This window comes from Cololabis saira, chromosome 6 (genome assembly GCF_033807715.1).
Source record: "Cololabis saira isolate AMF1-May2022 chromosome 6, fColSai1.1, whole genome shotgun sequence".
NCBI lineage: Eukaryota > Metazoa > Chordata > Actinopteri > Beloniformes > Belonidae > Cololabis > Cololabis saira.
In genome coordinates this window covers 29,021,078-29,048,543 of record NC_084592.1, presented here as the reverse complement: position 1 = coordinate 29,048,543, position 27,466 = coordinate 29,021,078, and the positions used below count along the sequence as shown (strand labels likewise).

At 41.2% G+C, this 27,466-nt stretch overlaps 1 protein-coding gene across 1 annotated transcript; it reads left to right on the top strand.

The window, feature by feature from the left end:
* The first annotated feature begins 10,164 nt into the window (after positions 1-10,164).
* Positions 10,165-27,348, top strand: LOC133446111 (uncharacterized). Its single transcript, XM_061723912.1, has 6 exons — positions 10,165-12,811; positions 13,408-13,509; positions 20,394-20,450; positions 23,731-23,823; positions 25,250-25,435; positions 25,555-27,348. The coding sequence occupies exons 1-6, from the start codon at positions 10,334-10,336 to the stop codon at positions 25,681-25,683; spliced, it is 3,045 nt and encodes a 1,014-aa protein (XP_061579896.1). The 5' UTR covers positions 10,165-10,333; the 3' UTR covers positions 25,684-27,348.
* Positions 27,349-27,466: the final 118 nt, after the last annotated feature.

Below are 27,466 nucleotides of genomic sequence, written 5' to 3'. Positions count from 1 at the left end.
CATAATGATCGGGTTCAGTGTCGGAGGCCACTTCGAGCTCGAGCTGAATGAAGTAATTGACACATCAAAGCCACAGGGAATATCATATGAAAGTAGGTCAGACAGAAGCTGGGTCAAATAAAGTTGCATATATGGAGAGATTTGAGAAATCAGTTGAAAAATATAGGTTTATTGTTTATAGCCCCTCAGCAGCTGTTTGAAGATGAATGGTTTGCATCACAAGTGACGGAGAAACAAGTCAAAAAAGACAACAAGCATGAGTTATACAATAACTGTTAAACGTATGTTTTGCCTCCTGGTTTGTTTTGAGATGGTGATGACACGGCCTCCTCTCACAAAAATCTCCTTTCACGGCGCACTTTTCCAGCGAGGTTACCACGACTACTGCTACCTTCACAGTTGTCACACATTCACACCCAAAGCAGGGCCGCCATACACCATAGAGCCCATATGGGGGTTAGCAGGTTCTGTTCAGTGTGAGTGCCACACTAATGCCTCAGATGACAGTTATGAGGGGGCATCAAGGCTGAGCTAATTAGTCACATTTTTTTCATTCTTTCTCAACACTGTGTCTCATCACTCCGACGCCAGCTGCTGGGGTGTTTTCTTACACGTAGCCTCCTGGTAGATGTTCTAGATGTTGGAAAATAGTGCAAAATGTAATGTAGCAGGGAATAAAGTGTATCTGCCAAATTAAACACATCTTATAAGTGCAACTGAAGCGTATGCTTAAAATGTTTGTTAATTGAACAAAATGTTGCTTGGGGGGCATGTTCTGGGTCTCTGGAAAGCTCCTAGAGACAACTTCTGTTGTAATAGTATAATAAGTAGTAAAATAGTAATAATAATAAAATTGAATTGAATGTTTAAAAAAAATTTGCCAGTAATGTTAATACCCCAGATTGAGATTTAATTAAGAAAGATTTCATGAGTTCTTTACAAAGACATGAAGCATCTCTAATTTTTATGCAACATTTGTTACAAAAGTGAGAGAGACTATATTAATGTTAAAAATTACAGAAAAAACACTGCATGTAAAGGTTACAACGTGATTTGCATTTTATCACGTGAAATAAGCATTAATCCCAAATCAAATAGCGAATGGTTCATCAGCCAACATAACTCTCCTGGGGAGACCAGACAAGTAGGTGTAAAGGTGCATCCTCTTGTAAGTGTACCTATTTACATGGCGCATTATAAGAAAGTAAGGGAAATGTGTAATGTCTTTTACAGATACGGTGACTGAGACAATTTTAACTAAAGTGGAGCAAAGAAGTGGTGAAGTGAATATGGTTTGATATCAAGTTGGAAAAACATTTCTCTAAATGGTCAAAACACTTGTTCAGACAACAGTATGGTCTCTATAACTGTAGAGAGCTTTTAATCAAAAGCCATACCAGATGAAAACAAATCCCTTCACAGCAACAGGAACAACAGGAAGGTAAGTTTGTAATGTGTTACAATGGCTGTCCATTGTGGCAGCCAGGGGATGTATTACTTTTAACATTTTTCAGAAACAATGAGTTGGAATGTCATGCATAAATAAAAATAAACATAAACAATAAATAAACATAGCACCTTCATTTCCTTAGATGTGGGTAAAATTTGTTGGCCAACAAACCTATTTCTCTTTTGTAGCTCCAATAAGTAAATCTGCAGATCAATGGGGTTGGGGTGGGGGTTGAGGATGGTGGCCCTCCCACCCCACCAGTGTGCTGTTTCCATGGTGCTGCAGGTGTGTGCTGGCTAGTGCCCTCCGTGGATCCTGGGTTGTTTCCGCTTTCCACCATCTTTGAAGAGCCGGACGATCACCTACACTAACTGGTATCCATGGGGGTGTGGCCAGCGAGATGGCTCCTGATGGGTTGCAGAGCGAGCTTAGTGCACTGAGGTATGGTGCATGACACTGACCCAACACCCCAATACAACTGAGATTCAGCCAGAAGTTTTGGTTGTGATAACGAGTTGTTGCTGAACTAATGTTGGTCAACATCCCTGCTTTATGTGTCTCTTCAGCTTTGACTGTTTCATCTCTTGCACAAATCAGGGGGTGAAATCCAACATAACCTCAAAACATCATACATTCATTTACACACATCACACCACACTACACACACACCAATGCATTATCAATAATGTACACAACATCCATCACAATCTTCTGTTTGTGTCTGTCATTCTGTACTTCACTGTCTGTGATTTAAGTCCTCTGACAGAATCTGTCTCAGGTCCTAATAAAGTTTGCTAGATAAAACTGTCAAGAGGGCTGGTGAAGGGCACTTTCACCTTCACTACCACATACAAACAAGAAAACGTATATCTTCTGTTACGTCAAACTGCATATGATGGCGAATACGATGACGAATACGGAAGTGGAAGTGATCGCGGAACGCGGGAACGCGGGAACGCGGAACACCATGCAGATGGTGTGTGAGACCTGTTTACCCGCCCTGTCAAAACTGAGGGACAGCATTGTGAGCCTGAAAGCTGACCTAAGAGAGAAGGACAAAATCCTTATGGATTTCTCCACAGTTGCCACGACGCAGTCAAAATTTATTGCTCACCTGAGAGCATCCGGTACCGGTGATCGGAGCATGACGGCCATCGCCATGGACAACACCACCCTGCCATGGACCGGATCTCCCACCCCCGGATCTCCAGCAGCAGCACCCGCTGGGCTCCGCTGGCTCCAGCAGGGAGCCAAGCCGAAATCCTCGGCACCCTCCACCTCCTGTCTCCGTCCCGCGGAGTGGCAGTACTCCGTCAGGGAGGATGGAGCGGCGGCTCCGGCGCCGGTGAGCTCGACGCCGCTCAGGGCGGAGAAATCCTGGGCCGTGGTGACCAGAGGCACCAGGCGTCCATCTCCCCCTGCCCCGCCACCTGATCTCCCACTGGGGACCAGGTTCGATGTCCTCAGCATGCAGGATTTCCCGCCGATGGGAGCGCGCCCCAGCTCTCCGCCGGGACCGGTCCATCCAGCTGATCGTGGCTCTCGCCAGCCCAGGAACCGGGATCTGCGGGCCCAGCCTGGCTCGGCCTCTCCGTCTCGGCCAGGAGCAACTGCAGGCCGGCATCACCAACCCCGGGTCCCCTCCCGCCAGAGGCGCAGCTCCAGGCGGACTGCGGAGCAGCGCACCCCACCTGTGCTGGTCCCCGGGACCACGGAGCAGCGCACCCCACCCGTGCCGGTCCCCGGGACCGCGGAGCAACGCACCCCAGCTGTCCTGGTCGTCGGGACCTCGATGGTCCGCCATGTGAGGGTGCAGGGCGGCCGGACCTTCTGCCACCCCGGAGCCCGAGTCAAGGATGTGGAGTCCGCCGCCCTGCGCCTGTGTGATCAGCACAGCTCGGCCTCCACGCTGGTCCTGGAGGCCGGAATCAACGACCTGAGAAATCGGCAGTCGGAGGTCCTGAAGCAGGAATTCAGGGCCATGGTGGATCGCCTGCTGGACACGGGGAAGCGGCTGGTCATTTCCGGGCCGCTTCCCCCGCCGCGCTACGGGGACGTCACCACCAGTCGCCTCCGCCAGCTGCACCGGTGGCTGAAGGGATACTGCCTGGACCAAGGTATCCCATATGTGGACAATTTTATGGCTTTTTTAAACAGACCCCACCTTTTTAAACATGACGGCCTCCACCCAAACCAGGTGGGGTCACGGATTTTATCAGTAAACATTGACCTGACAGTCCAGTCCTGCACCACCACCTCATGACTCACCGCTAACACACAGACACATAGGAGCACATCTCACTCACCCCCACCCACCACATACACCAACACCACACACACCTGTACAGCACCACCACCACCACCCCTGTCACCAGAATCTCTGGACACCCACATTATCAAAACCATAATTTCACACAGAAAAACAAAGCACAGCAATGTTTTTAGATCCAGCTATGTTTTTAATGTTCCATTAAAACGTCATGATGAGCGCGCGTTCGGCACAGACATCAAGATGGCTGTGCTGAACGTGCGCTCTCTTTTAAACAAATCTTTTATTATAAATGACTTGATTTTAGACAGGAAATTGGACTGTATTCTCCTTACAGAGACATGGCTTGGCACAGATGCACCTGGTGTTCTCACTGAGGCCTCCCCACCAGATTTTAACTTTCTATTTTCTACCAGGGGGGACAGGAGAGGGGGCGGAACTGCATCAATAACAAAAATCACTATGTCATCCAATGCAGTTCCTTTTAACAGCTACTCATCATTTGAATATCATGCTTTTGTTTTTAGCAACCCCCCAATTCTTTGCATAACAGTCTACAGACCCCCCCAGTATTCCACCTGTTTTATCAGCCAATTCTCTGAACTTTTATCAATTATTCACACCTCCTACAACAGGATCTTAATAACTGGTGATTTTAATCTGCACTTAGACAACATCTCAGACCCAGTATCTAGAGAATTTTTAAACCTTTTAAACTGTCTAGATTTTAAGCAACATGTCACACAGCCGACCCACAGCAGAGGGCGCACCCTGGACCTGGTCATAACCTACGGCCTGTCCCTGGGTGCGTGCTCTGTTGTGGACCTGGCTGTGTCTGACCATTTCTGCGTGTTTTTTAACATCACCAGTTTTAACCAGCGGGAGGCCCCGGTGAGAACGGTGAGGAAACGTAACCTAACTCCTGAAGTGGCTGCAAATTTTATCCAGATTTTACAGAACACTCCTGCAGAGATTTTACCAGCACCCTGTGATTTTATCGTTGACAATTTTAACAAAATACTCAAAACAACGCTGGACTCAGTGGCTCCGATTTTAACCAAAAGAATTAGCAGAAAACCTACACCCCCATGGAGAACTGAGGAAATAAAGAAACTAAAAAGAAACTGCAGGAGTGCTGAAAGGAGATGGAGGAAATCAAAATTAACCATACACTATGAAATTTTATGCCAACTCCTTAAAAACTACAATAATACTATTAAAAAAGCAAGAACTTCACATTTCAAAAACTTAATTTTAAATAACAAAAACAATTCCAAATTCTTATTCTCCACAATAGATTTTTTAACAAATGGAAACCCTGACAGATCCCATAAAACAGCAACAGACCATTACTGTGAGGATTTTGCAGACCACTTCAGGGGTAAAATTGATGACATTAGATCCAGTCTTTTATCTCAACAGATTTTAACTCTTAACACACCTGGATCAGTGCTTTTACCTGAGGAAACACTGGAAAGTTTTGCCTTGGTTGATGCGGGGACACTTTGTAGAGTTTTCTCCAAGGTAAAGCCCACAACCTGCCTTTTAGACCCCATTCCCACACCGTTTTTTAAAACACTCTATGGATTCTTTGAGGAACAGCTTTTATATTTGGTCAACTGCTCTCTTCAGACGGGTGTCTTCCCCACCGCCTTTAAAACGGCGGTGGTGAAGCCCCTTCTGAAGAAGAGTGGGTTGGACCCCAATGTTTTAAATAACTACCGGCCTGTATCCAACTTACCGTTTTTAAGTAAAATTTTAGAAAAACTTGTTTTTAATCAAGTGAATGAATTTTTAAACTCAACACACATTTTAGAGGCTCATCAGTCCGGTTTTAGGATGAACCACAGTACAGAGACAGCACTTTTAAAGATTTTAAATGACATCAGGTGCAATTTAGATAACCAAAAACTCACAGTCTTGGTTCTGCTGGATCTAACCGCCGCCTTCGATACAGTAGACCATCACATTTTATTAAACAGACTGAAGCACCTGGTCGGCCTCTCTGGTACTGTTCTTAAATGGTTCACGTCCTACCTCACTGATCGTAGTTTCTTCGTAAGTATGGATACATGTTCCTCAGGAATCTATAAGATAAGGTGTGGGGTTCCCCAAGGGTCAATTTTAGGTCCAACTCTTTTTAATCTGTACATGCTGCCCCTTGGGGACGTCATCAGGAGACACGGCATCAGCTTCCACAGCTATGCTGACGATACGCAACTGTACATCGCCGTGTCTCCTGATGACACAGGGCCAATTGATGCCCTTTTTAACTGTATTTTAGACATCAAGTCATGGATGGCAGCAAACTTCCTACAGCTCAACCAGGGCAAAACAGAGATTTTACTCATCGGTCCTGAAGGCCAGAGAGAGAAACTTTTACCAAAGTTACAGGATTTTAAACCCTCAAAATCAGTTAAAAATCTGGGCGTGATTTTTGACTCTGAGCTCACTTTTATTCCACATATTAAAAACATAACAAAGATCGGTTTTTACCATCTTAAGAACATAGCCAGAGTCCGCCCGTTTCTCTCTCAGGCCAGCACGGAGGTGCTAATGCATGCTTTTATCTCATGTCGTTTAGATTATTGTAACGCCCTGCTCTCTGGTCTTCCCAAAAAGAACATGTACAATCTACAATTACTACAGAACTCAGCCGCACGCGTGCTGACGAGGACCAGAGGGCGGGAGCACATTACACCTGTTTTAAAATCGCTGCATTGGCTCCCTGTGCGCTTCAGGGTTGATTTTAAGGTTCTTTTACTAGTTTTTAAGTGTCTTAATGGTCTTGGGCCTTCTTATTTGTCTGCACTACTTTTACCCTATCAACCCTCACGGACCCTGAGGTCCTCCGGTGCTGGCCTTTTAACCATACCAAAAGTTAGAACTAGGACACACGGGGAGGCGGCATTCAGTTTTTATGGTCCCCGATTGTGGAACAGCCTCCCGGAGAACCTCAGGGCCGCAGAGACTGTTGATGTTTTTAAAAAGAGGCTCAAGACTCATCTCTTTAATCAGGCTTTTAACTGACTCATTTAACTCTTTTACATTTTTTATGCTCACCCTTATTTTTATTGGATCTTACTACTCTGTTTTATAGTTAGTTTATCCTTTTTTATTATCATAATTTATTCTCATTGTTTTATCTTAATGTTTTATCTAAATATTTTAGTCGTTATTTATGGTCTATTTTATACATTTTACTGTCTTAGTCCTTTAGTTTTTAATGTCTTGCTTTTTAGACATACTTTTAGGATTTTACGTTATGTTATACTTTTTAAACTCTATTAGTGTATTTTATCCTGTTTTCTTGTAGCTTTTATCTCCAGTGTTTCCTCATGGGGAGCCTCCATGCTGGGAGTGACTCTGGCCTGCAGGGGGTCGTCCTGGGGATGGTTCTGGCCTGGATGGTGGTGGAGTTCTGCACCACGGCTTCACCGCTGTGGTGTGGACTTCTCTATCCGTCCGGGCCGGGATGGTCTCTGTGGGCCCCCCCCCCCCCCCTTCTAGCTGCGGGCTATGAGACCTCCTGGCGTGGACGGCTCCCTGTTACCGTTTCCTCACCTGGATCCTCTGTGCCTAGCCATGTCTGCACCATGTGTCTGCGTGTGTCTATCTGTGTGTGTGCGAGGAGGGGGAGGGGGAGGGGGAGGGGGAGGGGGGGGGGGGGGCACTAATACATTTTATGTTTATGTTTTATGAAAAGCACTTTGTGTTACATGTTTTTTGTATGAAAGGTGCTTTAAAAATAAAGTTTGATTTGATTTGATTTGATTTGATGAATAGAAAAAAATGTTTCTTTTGCTAGCCTCGCCACTAGTCCACCACATATATGCAGACAGTTGTAAAAAACTAATAAATCTGCAGATAAAAGGAACAAAAACATAGTCAGAAGATTAAATATTCAACATATCCACCATTTAAAATAAATATATTGTATTTGCATGTGTAAAGCACATATTTTGCATCCTGTGAAAATAACAAACTGTATAATGTACTAATGTTTCAAAGTTTAATGGCAAGCAATATTTTTCCACAAACTGGAGTAAGTTTTGTTCGTTCCTATGAAAAGTTTTGAACTACGAATGTTTACATAAAAGCCGAAACATAAATTTCAAACAATACGTGCACAAATTTATGAGTGAGACTGTACAAACCTTACAACATTGATGTTTCCTGTTCGGATTTTCAAGCTGTTCTCTCAGTCAGTACTGAACACTGATCCCATCAGAAATGCAGGCTTTTGAACTGAGTGCCAATAACAAACCCCTCTGCTCTGTAGTCCCGAGGACACTTTTTTTCTTTGCTTCTGTTCATTTTGAATGAGCTACGATTGTGCTTCTGGACTATGTCCATACATAGTTTCTTCCTAACATGGTAGAGAGTTAGCCTAAATCTCTGGAGGACACATGAATCACTTTTTGTAAGACCTCATGAGCGTTGTGATTTTTGGAAGTGTTCCTGATCTTGACTGAAGCCCCTAAGATTATGAGTTTCCAACATGAATTTTTGGCCTCTTCCTGTGAACACTTAGATTTCTCAAGGTACTTCAGATCTCTACAGTACATGTTGAGATATGTAAAGTCTTTACTTCCATCTGTTTTCTATACCCATCAAGGGAGCACCCTGGACAAGGAGAGCCATATATAGAAAAACAACCAAACACACGAGCACTCCCACCTATGTGTAACCTAAAATGCATGTTTTTGGACTGGGAGAGGAAGCCGGGCTACCCGGAGGGAACCCACAAAAGCACAGGGAGAACATGCAAACTCCACACACTCCACACTTCTGCCCGGGAGTCAAACCAGGAACCTTCTTGCTGTGAGGCAACAGTGCTAACCAATAACCCACCATGGTGCCATCTTTACTTCCAAGATGCTTTTTTTTAAAGGGATTGTGACATGAAAAACAAATTTTTCTTGATTTTTTGTGTTTAGTTGGGTGTCTTGACATCAATTACACCCAAAAAAAACGAACTTTTAACATTCAGTGTATTGTGTGCTTTCTGGGAATTTCCGCATAATTATGCAAAAACGGCGCATCTGGTTGGGTGGCGGACCTACAGTATACGTATAGACCCGCTAAATTACCGCCCCCTCCACCCAGCTCCCTGCCCATCAGCACTGAGCCGCGGGCTGGAGGAGGAGCGGGGCAATGATTGACAGGAAAGGGGGAAAAGGATTCGTTTTTCACTGCGCAAAAAACACCGTCATAAAAAAAGCCAGGCATGGAGTACTGGAGTGAAGTTTTTCTTGTTACACCCTTTTAGACATATTTGAGGGATATTGGCCAAGACTTTTAATATTGTTAAAAGCATGTTAAAAATTATGTCACAATACCTTTAATACTCAGTCTGTCATTGAGTTGTTAATAACTTAGTGAAAATATGTTTTTCCAGTGTTTAAATTGTAAGGGTTGTTTTTTAGATTTTATTTAGACATGACACGCAAAATGAGCAAATGTTTTATTAAACTGTATAATGTCACATTTTAAATGTTTTCTATATTCTTTGTGAAGAAAATATGCTTTTATGAAAGTTGAAAGTTGTCATTTCACTTTGTTTTTATCTGTATTTTATAGTGACACAACTTGTTTCTTAAATTATGGTTATACACAAAAACATGTAGCATTTGTACCTAGTGTCTTCTGCTGTCTTTATCAAAAGCACAACAAGACACCCTCAGAAAAAAACAACTACCCCTCACCATAAGAGAAACTTGGTCACTGGCAAAAAGTAACCTCTTCATTTTCCCTGTGATATCAGCTTTCCCACCCTGCCCAGGCTCACCATCTTCTGAACCTTGTGTTCATGTGTGAACCACATGTTTTCAAGGCTCAGACCTGTTCGTGTCTCCGTGGCTGTAATATATGAAGGTGGTGAAAAGTACTCGGCGTTCAGACATCAATCAAGGAGTTACCAGAAAGACGGGAGTGGCGTAAATGTCCACGTCTGAACCGAAGACCGCTGCATTGCTGATTTCCAAGAACAACTAACATGGTGGAACCGTTGAGGAAAACGACTGACAGGACAGGCCTAAAACTCATATTGATATCAACAGAGATTAAGAACACGTCTGTCGGTAGTTATCCTCCATTAATTTGCAAACATGATAGCAATAATTTATAAATGAAGGTGTAAATGGTGTCTACTTTGCAAGATAGCTGTATGGTGTAACCTTTAGTGCTTTTTAAACAAATAACACTTCCTTTATGTTAAGGTATAATACTTTTCCTGCTTAAAATGTGTGTTATCTGGGATAACAAAATTTCCTCCGGGAGTTAGGATCTGAAGATCAAGTGCTCAAGATATTCTCAGGTGTCAGGTTCAGGTTTATGCCTGAGTTCAGCCTTTCATAGAGATTTGATATTCCTGAAGTTATTTGTCACTTCTTTCCAAGCCCCCAAAAATACATTGCATGCTGTCTGGCAAAGGGAGGGTCGAGTCAAGTGCTAGTCTCAGTTTTGCTTGTGACAACCTGTCATGTCAATGTTGCATGCTGCTCCTGTTGCGGCTTCTCTCTCTCTGTGGATCCCAGTGACTCCCCCCACCAGCTCTCTGAATATCCTCGCTCAATGGATCTTTATCTGCCACTTGGACGCTGCAGGAACCAATGCATGGAGTAAAATTCACAATGTATCTGGAAAATTCCGAGCAAAGCAAAGTCTCTGGAGATGGGGCGCTGTCTACCGAGGCTATTCTTTCTGAGAAATGTGTGGTCCCCAAAGTTACAGAAACTGCAGGTCTAAGCAGCCCTTCAAAGGGAAGTGCTGAACTGGGGATAAAGGGTCTGGCAGATTACACTGGGCAGACTGTTGTTGGAGACATGGACCCAGCTCTCCTTTGTGAGCAACATGGCAACTCAAATGCAGAGGAGACTGAATCCTCCCCGTACTGCAATGGAAACGCTGAGATTTTCGAGCAATACTCAGCGAGTGATGGATTTTTTGAATCCGGCCAGAACCTCGACGAGACGGAGACTGCGGGGTTAAGCCGACCATTTGACGGATGTGCTCAACACTGTGAGTGTTTTAGACTCTACAAGTCCTCTGAGCTCTGTGCTAATCATAGCTTAGCTTCCATATGTTGTCCTTGCTGTGAACACTGTCCAAAACACCTCAGATTATTCCAGCAATGTAAGCCCTCCGATCAACAGTCAGAGTCTTCTGACTTTGAGCCGGATGAAGTAGGAGAGAACTGTGACAGTTTTCAGCAGCATGGAAGGTCTTATTTCACACCTGAATCCACAGATCGGTTTGAGTTACGACAACAATATGAACCGTTGATTCAACAGGGCGACTCGTTTGACTCTGAGCAAGACACATCGACAGAGGACTCGGAACAAAGTTTTTCAGATATCATCTCTGACTCCCTGGATGCGTTTGACTGCTCTGCTAAACCTTTTGATTATGATGAAAGTCTGACCCAGACTGCATACATGGATAATGATGAAGAACATGATGAGAGCTATGAGCCAGAACAAAATGAAATGGAGCTAAGTGACGAGGAGTCACCCAGATTATCGGATGACACTCCCATCCAGGTGGATTTTGATGACAATGACCCCTTTACAAGAGAGTTCAGTGAAACCCCTTTGTATGAACAAGACAATTTTCAGCTGGCTTCCACAGCAGAGATGACCACAGGTGCCGGCGATTCGTGCGGAAACGATGATGATGGTTATGAACCAACTCAACTGAGCGACTATGAGAACAGTGTTGACTTCTGGACTGAAGAGGACGGCCGCTCAGAATGCTCTTCTGTGGAATCCAGATCCTTCAAGACTTGTCTCGATGACAGTTTTCCTTCTGATCCTTGCTCCGATTCGTCCGAGGAGTCTGACAAGGGAGCACAGGAAGATTCAAGTGATGACCAGATTCAGTGGGAATCTTTTGAGGAGGAGGATGAAGACACCCAGGAAAGCAATACGAACCGAAGTAACGAGGATACAAAGAAAACGCCAACAGCTGATGTGGTTATTGAGGACTTCTTCGACTTCTTTGACAGAGTTGACCCCCATGCGTTTGCCCAAAAACGTCAATACATCTCCTGCTTTGATGGGGGGGATGTTCATTACCGGCTGCATCTTGAAGAGGAAGCACAGAAGCGTAGCATCACACCTGTACATACATTTGAAGACCTGGACGAGAACATGAATGAACAAGAAGATGATGTATGTTCTGAAGAAGCACCAGATGAGTCAGATGAGGTCAATGAAAATCAGTCTGAAGATTGGACCATACAATCACATTCAAGTTCCACCCAAGATGAAGCTGAAGAAGACGGATCTGAAAGATTTGCACTTGACGCAGAGGACAGTGAGGAGGCAGAGTATGATGAAGCTTCCGATAGGCATGTTTGTGATGTCTGTGATCAGGAACTCGAGGTCTGCCGGCGATCTGTCATTGGGGAGAGTATGTTTGCTCCATGCGCCAAAGAAATCTCGGTTGAAGGCGATGCTTATGAGGATCAGGTCTCGACTCGTCAGAAACAAGAACACCTCAGTGATAATTCCTCCGCAATTGATGAGACAGAGACAAATGCTGATCACAAAGAACAGGATGAAGACGAGCCCAAGCCTGAGCTCAGTGTTTATCTTTCATGTTCAGAAATGGAGCCATATTGGACACTCGTGTATGCTGACAGAAGTGGCGAATTTTGTGAATCTGGCGTTGAAGAATACTTCGCATATCAGATTAGAACCATTCAGACATCTTGGAAACAAGCTCTAAATGGATTTATATCAGAAGGACAATCAAAATATGAAAGCGCTGCTCCCAGGAACGAGACTGAAGAGGCGCTTTCCTCTCTGCCTGAGACCAAGTCAGAGCCGTACAAATCAGTCACATTTGAAATTACTGACATCACAGATCTTGAGTCCACTGTTGTGGAAGAAACAGCCAATGAGCAAAGTGCAGAATCAGAGGAGGAGTTGAATGACATCTCAAGAGAAATAGAACCCCCTTTAGGTATTATTCACAGCATTGTCTTGCAGCATGCAAACGAGGCCAGGGATTCGGAAGAGGAGCAGAGCGACGACGAATCGTACGAGTGTTGTGAATGCGAGCACTGCTGTCCTCCAGTGGAGCAGGTATTATCCACCGTCTGACCATGACACTGAGCTTTCAGAGATGAATGTAAACGTAATTATCACCCAGTTCAAGCTAAATCTGCTCTCTCTTTCAGTATACTGTATTTTTCAGCTGTGGTTTTAGATGCTTGTTGCATCTGCATTCAACTTTAAGCTCTGCGATTATGCTCACGAGGTTGGCTTGTAAACAAACAGATACATAAGTGCTACAAGAATCCTGTTCGGTAATGCCAGCTTGTTTTTAGAAACAGAATCACATTAACATGCTGTGATGGCTGTCCACTTGTTGAAGGATGAGACACTTGTTGGTGATACTTACATGCTCCATCAACATGATAGCAGCTGGAGCATCCAGAGTTCCATGTAACCACTCACCAAATCACCACAACACAATTCTGACTCTTGTATGACCACAAATACCCTGACAAGCGTATATATACTATGAGCTTTGCGGCATGTGGGGATGGTATTTTCCGTTTTTTTGATTTTTAACTATACATTATATTTCTTATATTTCAGAACGCTAAATAATCTTTTTGATAATGTAACCCTTGGTGTGATTGCGCTTTAGGTCTTAACTATCTATTTGTCTTCAGGTTCCAGAAAAACCACTGCTCTCGCAAATTCAGTCAAATGATGCAGGGAAGATCTGCGTGGTCATTGATTTGGATGAAACTCTAGTGCACAGCTCATTTAAGGTAAGTTGCCCTTGTGACTTATAGTTATAACAGATGATAAATCACTAGTGAGGATTAGGACATTTTTAATAATTAGCATAAAAAGCAACTTGTAATACAGTTGCACCTTATTATTTCTCTGTCACGCTAATCGTTTTTTGTTTAAAAAAAAAAAGAGTTACCCTGAGGCTGCGATAGACTGGCCATCTCTCCAGGGTGAACCCCTGCCGCTCGCCTGTAATTAGCTGGGATAGGCTCCATCAGACCCCTGTGACCCTGCAAAGGATAAAGCGGGTATAGAAAATGGATGGAGTTACCCTGAGGTTGCAAAGATCTTTCCAAAAAGGCCATGCTCAGAAATAATAATCGAAAAGTGGACGCAAGGTCTTAAGGCCCTTCTTCTTCAACACTTCAAGGCCAGAGTGGGTCAAGGGGGTCTTTTAGAACATCGAACAGAAGAGCAAGCCACAGACTTGAAAACAAGAGTAATTGTACTCTCTTACACTGCAAAAACTAATTTCCAAGAAAGTTTAAAAAAAGTATTTTTTTTCAAGAAAATAAGAAGACTATTTTTGACTATTTCGCTAGTTTTAACTATTTCACACAAGAAAACGTTTTCTTTTCTCATTGGGACATATACTGTATATATTTTGCTTAAGATAGGACAGTTTTGACTAGACGATTGAATATTAGGCTTATTTCTAGAGGGGCTTTTTTTGCAGCGTAGTTCTTAATTCAATAGCTCAGATTGGCCATAAAAGACAACAAAAAACAAACAAACAAACCCCAAACAAAACACAAAACAAAAAACAACAACAACGCAGCAAAAAAGAAAGGTTATGCTATCCCTACAGATGTGATGGATGTAAACCAAATGTGTCTAGACCAAAACCCTTGTTAGAATCAGGCTGTAAATATCTTTATTTCTCCTGTAAGGGTTTTTAACAGCTGACCTCAGGTCAGGAGAGCTGTTATGTAATGATAGACACTTCCAGTCACAAGTCTGGACCCACTTTCCCATACAAATGAATGGGAAGGTTTGTTTTGACTGTTGCGTATGTTTTAATGTCAGCACTTTGAATTAGCTATTGCAGAACACTAAGATTTTTTGTCTTTGTTTCTTCATTTTATTCATGCTCTTCTGAGACTCAGTTTACAAACATTTTCTTTGAGAATGTATTGAGAGATGCACAGATGCCACAAAGCTGGCCCAGACCATGACCACCCTGTTGTACAGAGGGGATACGGTACTGGAATGTGGAGTGTTTTCCTTTCTCCAAATCTAACACTTCGAACCAAAGCCAGGTTCTATTTTGGTCCCATCCGTCTAGTCGTCTGGCTTGTCCGTGAGATCTTTAACAACCTGCAAACAGGCAGCAACATTCTATTGGAGGTTTCTCTATATAGTTTAGGACTGCAGGTTTCTTTGTTACCTCAAACCTGCGGAGTGATGTCATACATATGTATACATTGTCTGGGACACTGGATTTGAGGGGTTCAAACTCTTGATGCATTATTATCATTATTAGGGCCCGAGCACTGACAGTGCGAAGGCCCTATTGTATCTGTAGGAAATGTTCTCGTTTTCCTCGTTTTTATTTTCCTCGTTTTTCTTCCGGCGAAATGAGGGCCTTTTTTCCCCCCTAAACGTGCCCCAAAAGTCACCTAATTTTGCACGCAAGCCAGGCCTGGCAAAGAATTTGATATTTGATGGTTTGCATTAATGGGCGTGGCCTAATGGCTCAACAGCACCCCTTAGAAAACTTCGTGCCTCAAGCCCCACAATACGGTTTGACATACATGGACGAAAATTGTTACACACCTGTATCATGTCGCAACTTAAAGAAAAGTCTCTTGGCGCCATGGCTGAAACCGAACAGGAAGTCGGCCATTTTGAATTAATCGTGTAATTTTGCCGCAATTTATGCCATTCCTTCGGCCGTTTCTTCGCCCGAACCGTAACGTGCACCCAGGTGGGTTATACATCAAAATGTGCGTCTCGATCCTGCGACGATGCGCATTACTTTTCTCAGTCAAAAGCGTTACCGTGGCAACGATAGACGCCAAAAAGCGCGCCCACCCTTCATCTGATTGGTCCCTATTTGATAGTTCCTACTTCCTGCCATAACTTTTGAATGGTTTGACATAAAGATTCGTGGGTGGTGTCATCGGACTCGGTATTGAGTCCTTGAACATAATTGGTGCAAATTAGCCCTGCCCCTTCTTCTGATTGGTCAATATTTGATAGTCCCTATTTTGTGCTATAACTTTTGAATGGTTTGACATAGAGAGTCGTGGGTGGTGTCATCTGACTCGATTTTGAGTCCTTGACCATAATTGGTGAAAATTGCACGCGCGAGGGCCCGTTCATTGCTGCTTGCAGCTTTAATTATTATTGTTATTATTTTCTGACATGATGAACATCACAACCTATTTCTGTGTGGTTCTAAGCCATCTTTTTTATACCATAGTAAGATGAGACTATAATAGATCCATGTTGTTTAAATAAGGCTGCCCCCTTACACTTTATCGTTACTTGATTGGTAAAATTAATAAAACATAAAACATTGTGAAAGTATCACAAGTGTTGAGGACCACTTTAAATACTGCCCCTCTAAAAGTTTTGTCATATAGGTGCTCTGGTTTCTAAGGGCAGAATCAATGTGCCATCTACTACAGTAAAACCCAAACAAGATCTTTGAAATCTGATAAATCCTATTCCTTGACGAAGAACATTTGTATATTGCAGACTTTTAAAATGTGTCTCTAATTATTTGCAAAAGACAGTAAATGTGTGCACTTTGATATAATCCTTGGTTGTTTTTTGTGTAAAAACTGAAAATCATTGGCTCGTAGTGAGTCCTTGTATTTAGTCAAAAGAAAGAGATAATTTGGGCAATACTAAGTATCCCTTTGATTCAGTAGCTTTTAGGAGAAATAATTACAAGGAGTTTTTTCTTTTTATGACTTAATCAGTCCTGTGCATGGTTACCCCTCCTCCACTGTGCTAAACAGTAGGTATGAGGGTTTTTTTAAGGGCTTTGTTTGGTTTTTGCCAATCATGGCTCTGGGCATCAAGGCTAAACAACTTCACTTTGGTCTCATCTGTCCATCGGAAATGGTTACAAAGGTCTTGTGGTTTGCTAAGATGCAGTTTTGTGAACATTAGTCATCCATCCATATTCTTTTTAGACACTAGAGGCTTTCTCTCTGCAATCCTTCCAAACAAACAATACATCTTCAGCCGTCCAATTTGGCTGTCGTGGATTTCTATGTTTATTATGCTCCCAGAGGCTGATTCCATGTATGGTGTGCGGTGTACCTATTGAGTCCTTGGAAGACTGGCAACTGTCTGCAATCATTTCCACTTGTGAATAATTTTTCTCACTGTTGAATGTTGAATGTAAATTGTTTCAAAGTAGTTTTAAACCCTTTTCGGATGAACATGTCACAGCATTTGCTTCACTAAGACAACTGCCTGTTTCTTGCCCCCTTGGCTTTGTGTTACTTACACCTGTATAATCCATAACAAACTACCAACAGGTTTTATAGAGGTCCGCACACCTGCTGGTGATCAATTCATCAAGGGCTAGTGATTAGCTTCTATTTGTTGTGGAAAAAGTATGTGATACCACTGTTTAAACACATCTTATCCACTAGGTGACTGCAATACCCGAGTAAGACTAAAATAATATCGTGGTGCTCTTAAATAACTGGCTTGGCAGTGTAACTTGACTAAGTGAATTATTTAATTATCTTTAGCATGCAGAAGAGTCAAAATGTGCATCTCAAGTTTCCATGCAGGAGTGACAAAGGGAGTTGCCAGTAAAACAGTTTTACAGAACAGAGCTCTGTGCTTTTTAGACAAAATAACATGCAGTTCTCAAAACAACATCTTTGCAGCTGCAACTCAAACTGCAGAGCGCAATACTCATCTGAAGTGAGTGGAAATGTTCTTACTTTACACAGTGTGCTTAGTATTGCTTGCATAATTGCTAAAGAAATAATGGTTCAGTTTGTTTAATATTTTTTTTTTCACACAAAAAAAACATCAGAATAAATTGGGATCAAAAGTGAGGTACTAACTTTGTCACATGGCTGTTCATTATTCACTGACCTTCACCTTTTAGCAACGTCGGTTTCTTTTGATCAGGTTGGCTCCTTTTAAGGTAACATTCAGTGTACAAAGTTATTGATGCCAAAAGGCACGGTGCCCGAAGCATGACAAATTGTGTAATGAAAGCCATGTGGTGCCTAGTCCTTCTCAGGTCACAAACCGTCCCTAAAGGATGTCACTGGATATTACCATCAGCTATGTGTAAACAGGATCAAACCTGGTTTCCTCCACGTACAATATGATAAAGTCAAAACTCCTTACTACCTTTATGAGTAATCATTACACGAAATAAAAGAAAAGTGGGTACACACTGTTTGGTACATATTTTAAGATTATGTCAATACATTAGAAAGGGGATGTAAATTTTATCCCGGGGTTGCTGATGCTGCATCACATGCCACTCTGAATTCAACTCAATGGTCTTCTTATAGCTGTCATCTTTATAGTCCTAATTTTTTTTACATATATACTAAAAATGGGTTTAGATAGCACATTTTGTTAATTGTCTGTAGGTTAAAGGCAGCGGAAAACCAATGAAACGTGGCAAATGCTTTTAGCCGTGATACAATTTAGCAATTTTTATGAAGGTCAAGTCTGTGTGCAATATAAATATAATAATAAATGTAGACATTTATAATTTTACAAAACAAGGTTTATAGACATTAAATAATGTTGTTACTATAACACAGAGGCCTGGAGCAGGTTATTTCCATTTAATGGATTCTTGGCTAAAAAGACAGAAACTCTTGTGCAAGTATGCAGTGCTTCAGCCATTTATAGGAGATATATCATGCCTAAACACTGCCACGGTTTCAGCAGATATTAGTGAATTGTCAGTTACATATTTGTGATAAAATACCACAGAGATAAAAAAAAACAACAACAAACAAAGCATCCTTTCTATAACATCTTTACAGCTCTGTTCATACAGTAGCAGCCAGCTTTTGGGATTAAGTAAGCAACGTGAGATGACTGCTGGTGCTGGTGTCAAGAAACATTTTGACAGTGGAGGACATGGAGGAGTTGTATTTGTGCGTCTTTGGAGTGAGAGGAAACAAAAACAATGACGTGAATGTGGTCAGCATACTTGGCAGTGTGGGCCACCTCAGCCAGCTGCTTTGAATGCGGTATTTGTCCCAGTGTTCCAGTGTGACTACATTGTATAGATGTGGATAATGTTACACTAGTTGTCATATATTTAATGTATTAAATATATGAGCGCGGAGTCGGCGTGGCGAGGAGCTGCGCGCGGCGACGAGCCGGGCGCGCGCCGGCGGACAGTGGAGTCGCGCTGTGAAGCCTGAATTATGGTTCCGCGTTAAATCGACGCGTAACCGACGCCGTAGGCCTCGGCGTAGGTGACGCGGCGACGCGCGCCGTACGGTGCGTGTCGCCGCGTACCCTACGCCGTGTGCTCTGCGTTGGTGTGACGCAGAACCATAACTCAGCGCTACACCTCGTTGCATGTCGGTGTGCCGCAATGTAAACTGTAAGCTACAAGCCTACGTTGCATTACGAATGTGACGCGCTATAAACTCTCAGGAATGGATTATAAATTTACGTTTTCAATCGCAACGGGGGGGGAACTTTACACCAGAACTTTACACCAGAATATCCCTTTTAATATGTTGACTCGACAGCAATATCAAAAATTACTGTTGCGTTTACCGGACAATGGGTTATACAAACAGCTGGTTGATTTGCTAAAAGCGGTATTATGACGATTATGGATGAGGAAGTAATAGTGGCTAGCCATTGTCAATAAATCATATTGGAAATAAATGTATTGCTTCATGTAAATTCTCCTGGTACGGTCCAAAAATGCAATCCCCCTGAGAATTGTCATGGGTGTGAAACCAAACAATTGAGTCCAAAATATTTTTTGAACCAGGCTGTAAATATGTTTATTTTTGCTTTAAAGTTGGAAATTTTACCATAGCAGTCAATGGCGATTGACTTGCTTTTGGAGCCAGCCTTTATACCGTCCAGTCGAGGACCTGCATCGAATCTTACTTCCGCAGAAGCTTCAATGCAGCAGTTAGACGGTTGATCTTTGGCTCACAAATGCACTCTTCAAAGTTATCCACAATTTTTAAATGTATTTTCTCCTTCATCATTTTCTCATGTTTGATTTATTTATTGGCTCACTGCTGCCCCTGTAACTTCCGGTGGTATTGCTCTGTACAATGTACAAATGTTTAAGAGGGTCAAACAACAACAATGGCTATTGGATCTGCATTTGATTATTCGATGTGATGGCCAGAAAATGTACTGTAATTTGAGTCTAAGCTGTTTTTCCTGTGTAAACTTTTCAGGGTGTCAACATAATCTAAACATTCTCTATTAGTATTTCTTCATGTTAAAGAGTCTAAATCATTGAAACAGGTGGTGCAGCACTTGACATAAACGAGCATACGACATAAAAAGCTCCATGCTTTAATTAAGATGCATACTGAGACTTTCTATTTGCGACTGCTGTTAAACGTATTCTTGCTTATATTACCTCATAGTATCACAATGTAGGCCATAAACCTTATATAGAACTTCCTTCCAATGATACTAACATTTGAGAAGCATAATTTCACATGCTGACAACTCCCTCAATAAATCAGATGTTTCCTAGCCTTTCTGTAGTTACCAGTTTTATTAATTCAGTGAGTGTAGCCAAATCATTTCCAGTGTTGTGTTTTTAAAACAAGTTAAAGAGGCATCTAAAATATCAGTCAGGGTTGATTTTCCTGGAGATTGATTTCATGTGTTTTATGCTTTTTTGTTTTTTTTTCAACAGCCAGTCAACAATGCAGATTTTATCATTCCAGTGGAAATTGAAGGAACAGCTCACCAGGTAGGTGCTTGGACTCCATAAGTGATCATTTTATACAACTTTTGATGCAACATTAGATGAAAAGGAGTGTTATAGAGCTCAATTTTATATGCAGTATCTTTTTGTAGACATACACTTTTTACGAGCTCTATAAACACACCAACATACAAGATATAAACTTGTAGCTTTCGGTGCCAGACAGAGCTGTAGCCATCTCTGTTGACGGCTCCAAGCAGCAGGTGGCTATTTCAGTGGCCTGACGAAATGAGAAGAGCCTGGCAGACTTCTCAGAAGTCACTGGCCATCAATCTCAGCCTACATGGCTTATTACACCGTGCTCATTGGTGTTCAGTGGAAATGGCAGTGACTTTTCTATGTGGGCTATAAGCACCTACTACATAGCCTACAGTTGGGCCCCAGCTTCCAGAAGACAGAGGAGCTTTGTTGTCCAAAGGGCTTGGGTCTGTTTCAAGTAATCCAGGATAGGCTTGTGAAAGTGGGGAAAGCCTATTCAGGAAGACTTGGTTCAGAAACAAGGCTGCCAGCGTCTTGGTGGAAGTAGATATTAAGAATTAGGAATGAACAAAAGAAATGTTATACTGCTCAAATGGCATATTTATTAATTATAACCAGTGGTGGACAGTAACGGAGTAAATTTACTTGAGTACTGTACTTAAGTACATATCCAGAGGATTTGTACTTTACTTGAGTATTAGATTTATTTGGTACTTATTACTCTTACTTGAATACATTTCCAAGACAAATATTTTTACTTTTACTCGAATACATTTCTAGGAAGGCTGAAAAGTACTCGTTACTTTCAGGTCTGCTCTTTTTTCTTCCTCCCTAAAATCCTATTGGACACAAGCTGTTTTTGTCAAAGGAGGAGACCTATCACAGTGCACGCTCTCCACTGGGATGTACGTAAAGCGGAAATACGTCAAGCCTCCTCAAAACGATACCGCCAAAGTAGCCTGCGTTTGTCAAGACAGAGCCGCAACAAGTCAAGACAGAGCTGCAACAATTAATTTAGAAAAAATATAGTAATTTACTGATGTGGAAAATAAGAAATTTACTCTTACTTTTACTCTTAATTTTACTTAAAGTAAATTTAAAAGCATTTACTTTTGGATACTTAAGTACCTTTAAAAGCAAGTACTTTTCTACTCTTACTCGAGTAATATTTTGACTGAGCTACTTTTACTTGTAACAGAGTAAATTTTGACCAGTAGTATTTGTACTCTTACTCAAGTACTGGGGTCGAGTACTCTGTCCACCTCTGATTATAACTTTGACGTATCAGGACATGACAAAAAAAATAATCTGACCCCCACCAGGTTTCAAAATCAGCAAAAACAACTTCAGATCAACAACAAACCATGCCTCTGTGCCATTATTTATCTAATAAAAACTGAGCAAAAATGTAGAGGAAGTGAGTGAAACTAATTTCACTCAATGTTTTACAAAAACTCTGTCGTAGGAGCGCATGGCCAGCCTATTGACTTCATGGTTCCCAGGTCTTGTGGTCGTGAAACAAGCCAAATCATCACCCTTCCACCACTATAGTTAACAGCTACAGTATTTGGAACCTTTTATGCTGATATGCTTTGTTTGATTTTTACCAAATGGAGCATGATGATTTATGGCTAAACATTTACTCTTTGCTCTGATTTGTCCATAGGATTCAAAATTTGATACAGCTTTGCAAACCTAAGCCAGGTTTTTTGGATAATTTTTAGTGAAAACAGATTTTATCCTTGCAATCTTTCCAAACAAGACATGCTAGTGCAGTCTTTGTCCAGTTGTACTATTATGAACTTTAATATTTAAAATGCTACCTGAGACCTGGAGTGTCTGACATGTTTCAGTATTTGTGCAGTTTTTTAGATCATTCACAGTCTGACCTTGGAGTGCATTTGCCGGAACGTCCACTCCTGAGAATTTTGGCAGCTATCTTGAGTGTTTTACACTCATGAATGATCTTTCCCATTGTACAACATTGCTGTCCAAATTGTTTGGACATTGTTTTAGAACCCTTTCAAGACTGATGTGCAACAAGGGCTGCTTTTCTAAGCTTGTGTCTTTCTCTCTTGGTATTGTGTTAACACACACCTGAGGTTCTCTTACCAGTTCATTTTGGTACATTTTATTAGCAGCGCATGACTACAATTTATTAGCTTACATCAAATGAAAGCAATAAGGAAGCACTTAAGTTTTCACCCAAAGCTTCAGCATTTTAGCTTTGGTTTTGTTAAATATGTAATGATGCGATAATAAACCATGTATTACTGTTCCTCTACAGATGATAAGAACCAGTTCATATAATTTATTGTGCCTCATAAAATTATCCGATTAGCACATACAAACAAACATACATACAAACAGACAAACCTCTGCGTTAGGGTTGGCACCTTTCAGAAATAGAAATAAGGGACGCCCTGATTTCAGCAGCGCAGGAGCCAAAAAAAACTTCTAAACTGAATAAAAATGTGTTTATTTTATATGAAAAACTAAATGCTTTGATTTAAAGTTTAAAGTGCTTTAATAGCATTGAACTTGCATGACTGTACAGACAGACAACCGTAATAGCAACTGAAATAGCCTCCTATGCTATGTATGTCCACATCAGCCCAAATGTATAATATAGCCTACAGGTGAAGAATATGGTGTAAAAGTTAATTTATTTCAATAATCCAACTAGAATATGGTGTAAAAGTTAATTTATTTCAATAATTCAACTAGAATATGGTGTAAAAGTTAATTTATTTCAATAATCCAACTAGAATATGGTGTAAAAGTTAATTTATTTCAATAATTCAACTAGAATATGGTGTAAAAGTTAATTTATTTCAATAATTCAACTAGAATATGGTGTAAAAGTTAATTTATTTCAATAATTCAACTAGAATATGGTGTAAAAGTTAACTTATTTCAATAATTCAACTAGAATATGGTGTAAAAGTTAACTTATTTCAATAATTCAACTAGAATATGGTGTAAAGGTTCATTTATTTCAATAATTCAACTAGAATATGGTGTAAAAGTTAATGAAAAACGGTACAAATCGTTTCCCGTATTAGTTCAATACGGGACGCAACATTTTTTTCTCAAATAAAGGACAGTTCCGTATTTTACGGGACGGGTGGCAACCCTACTCTGCGTGCAGGGGCTGTATGTGCAAATCAGGTTGTGTCTTTAGGATTTTTGGACACCAAAATTAATGAATAGCTCAAGTTTCATGTTTGTTTTTTTGTTTTTTTTTAATATACCATTGTGCTTGCCTTTCTGTGTACTCATCCAGGTCCATGTACTAAAGAGACCCCATGTTGATGAATTCCTGAAGAGGATGGGAGAATTATTTGAGTGTGTTCTCTTTACAGCAAGTTTATCCAAGGTTTGTTTTCAGTCACTACCGCGTTACACTTTGTCAGCACACTGTGGGCTGGGCAGAATATTTCAGAGGGAGGCTGTTGTAAACACATCCATCCAAACTTGAAGTGCAAAGTAACACCAGCTGTTTCAAAGCACAATGCCTGGGATTACTGTAAACTCGCGCACATTTTTACACGTGATTTATGGGTGGCTTGCTCCATAAAGAGATGTGTGTTGTACCTGTCAGGCAGTTGCAGACATTTTACCCTCTAACATTTAGCTTAAACTGCGTTAACCTTAATTTAGCTTCGAGCAGCCTCTGGTCAGTCATTAATCATGGACACCCACATACAGGTTTCTGTTTTGTGACAGCACCTTAAGGCCAGGCTGTGGTGGTTTGTTGCTCGGTAAATGCCCCCCATCACACACAGGGCAAACTGAACTGTCACTAGCTTAGCTGGGATATGAGCTGTGTTTTAAATCTTGCATTTATCCACTTGCACTCACTATGTTGATGACAATCATGTTCAACTTCAAACTCAGCTGTGGGTTCAACTTGAAATGTAATACAGTGTTACAGCACAGCTACTGTAAGTTAGCCACATGCTCACCGACAGTGCAGATGGCTCAGTTTGTGATCAGTACTCGAGTTGTAAAACAAAATCAGGGGGGATGGTGGATTTGATCATATGGGGACAGATAATTGGTGCTGATTACAAATAATATAATATATTACAAATAATAGCACTGACCAAAACAGCTGCAGAAATACTGCAGGAATGACATAGCAGCAGTTAAATGCAGCCTTCTGTAAGCTTTAAATATCCACTGGGCTTACATCAAATACATCAAAACACAACAATAAAAAACAGTTTCTGAACTTATCAATATGACTCTGTCCTTCACAGGATAAGTAAAATGGATCACTGCAAAAACTCAAAATCTTAACAAGAATATTTGTCTCATTACTAGTTAAAATGTCTCATTTTAGTAAAGAAATCTCATTACACTTAAAACAAGACTCATCACTGGAAAAAACAACAATTTTCACCTGTTTCAAGTAGATTTTCACTTGAAATAAGTAGAAAAATCTGCCAGTGAAACAAGATTTTTTTGCTTGTAATAAGAAGATAAATCTGTTCCCACTGGCCCTACTTATTTCAAGTGAAAATTTACTTGAAACAGGTGAAAATTGTAAAATAAGTTATTTTTCTGGTGATGACTCTACATGTTGAAATAGCAGTAAAACCACATTCATTGATGAAATGACATAAGGGATGGAAAGGGGGGATGGCAGTTTTACAAGGGGGATGATTTTGACCTTTTTTATTTCAGGGGGGAATGCCATCCCCCCTCATCCCCCCTCAACTCGAGTACTGGTTTGTGACAATTTAGTCATGACTGTGAAATGTAGCAGTTTTACAGTCTTTTATTTCCTGTCGCTATAGTATGCTGATCCAGTGTCAGACCTGTTGGATAAATGCGGGGCCTTCAGCAGCCGTCTCTTCCGAGAGGCGTGCGTCTTCCACAAAGGGAACTACGTCAAAGACCTGAGCCGTTTAGGAAGAGACCTCAGCAGGGTTATCATCATTGACAACTCCCCAGCCTCCTACATCTTCCACCCAGAAAACGCAGTATGCCATTTCCGTTTATTTATCTGAGTTGCTCTGAAATGTTTAGTAGGTCCATGATTTGGGGGTGGGGGCATCTATTATTTCTCATTCCGCAATATGCTGCTGTTTTAAATCTGCAGGTTTCTGTCGTTTCCTGGTTTAATGACACATCAGACACAGAGCTCCTCGATCTTATCCCCTTCTTTGAGAGACTTAACGAAGCGGACGACATCTATGATATTCTCAAACAGCGGACGACTTCCAGCTAACAGAGGAAGGATATATGTGGGTAAAGAAAGCTACCAGCGACTGTCGTCATGGGGCCATGGAGGCTGATGAACTGCAGGCTCCATAGTACTCCCCACCACAAGGACCATGCTGCAAAGAAAAAAAAGACAGGGGAAAAAGTCTCATTTTATTATTGGATAAATGCATCCATGTTCATATGAGTTTACAAGATCTATGAAGATCTGCGGATATCTTCTGTGCAGCAGCAAGTCTGTTGTTGTTACCTGACCTTTATGAGTGTGCTGCACCGCTTGACTGTGTGAACAGTTGCTCAGCCCTCTACAAATAGCCTTTTACAAATAAACTGTTGTTAATCATCTTAATGTTGCTGTAATGTAGCATTTGCACACCAGCACTATCTCATGCTTTTACACAGAACAGAATAGTTTTCAGGGGTCCTTGAGTCCTTTGCCTTAATATCTTTGCCTCAAACAGTCTGAAGAGACACAAATGCAATTTGTAAGTATATTATATTTTTACAATATTTTTTTTCTAAGCAAATAATATATAAATCAGAGTAAACCTGAATCTATTCTGCACAAAAAGGAATAGTCATTTACTTTCTCACAAATCACTTGCTTTTGCTGCACACTCTGTGCACAGGCTCGGTATTTCAGTGGTGTACTGTGCCAAAATAATACTGCTACTGCAATTATCAGTCGCATTCTGGAGCCTCTGAAAATAGTGGCTGAGGCGAGTTTCAGATTCTTTGACTTTCAGTAGTTATATTGACACAGCCAGTTCATTCTAGCACTGCAGCAACTTTATTCCACCGTACTGTGCTGGGTGAATAGCACGAAGACAGAATGCCGTAACATTTCCTTTCTCGACTGTTACACCTCTGTATTGCCATGGGAAGTAGTAACAGAGGTGTAAATGGGGACAAAATGAGTGATCAATGAACTGACGTTCAATGGTAAGTGATGAGGCACAATGATGAGGAACACTTGCCCGCTGTAGCTTTTGGCAGTTAAAAAAAACAAGGACATTTACTATGGGAAACCTTAACCAGTAGTCTGCTGTCACTGTATATAATCCAGATACTCATTAAATTAAAAATAATCATTAAATTATAATATTACTGCCAGCCACTTTTGACAAAACTTTAAAGCTCATATGCAGTCTTGCCAAAAACATGCTAATTCTTTGGACTTTAACAATGTCTGAATGCTTAATTATATGGCTTATAAAGGTAAATCTGGATCTCTTATAGGGAGTGCAGTAATAGTATTATAATACGCCTTCCTGACTGGACTTTTCCCACACAGAAATGTGCCATAGAAGAGAGGGTGAGATTATTTCTGTAAATACAGTCTATCAGGATTTTCAACTATAATTTCATGCCATGTCTCCTAGTTGGTCATCTCAGTGTGAGGCCAATAAATCAATTAAAGTGCTTTATACACACAGGCAGAGGATGTCACTTAATGTGGCACCTTTGAGATGTTTGGGTTTACGCACACTTTGATGCTTCACGCCTTAAATGTTGAATGCAAGCTTTTTTGTAAAGTCAAGTGAATGATATTAAAGAGGTGTACAGTCAGTCCGCATTAACTGGGCCTGAGAGTGGAGCGAGAGTGTGTATTATTTGTCCTTTAGGGTGTGAGATTGTGTCACATTGAGTATTTGTATTGGTTTCATATGTGTGTGTGTGTATATATATATATATATATATATATATATATATATATATATATATATATATATATATATATATATATATATATATATATATATATATATATATATATATATTCATATACA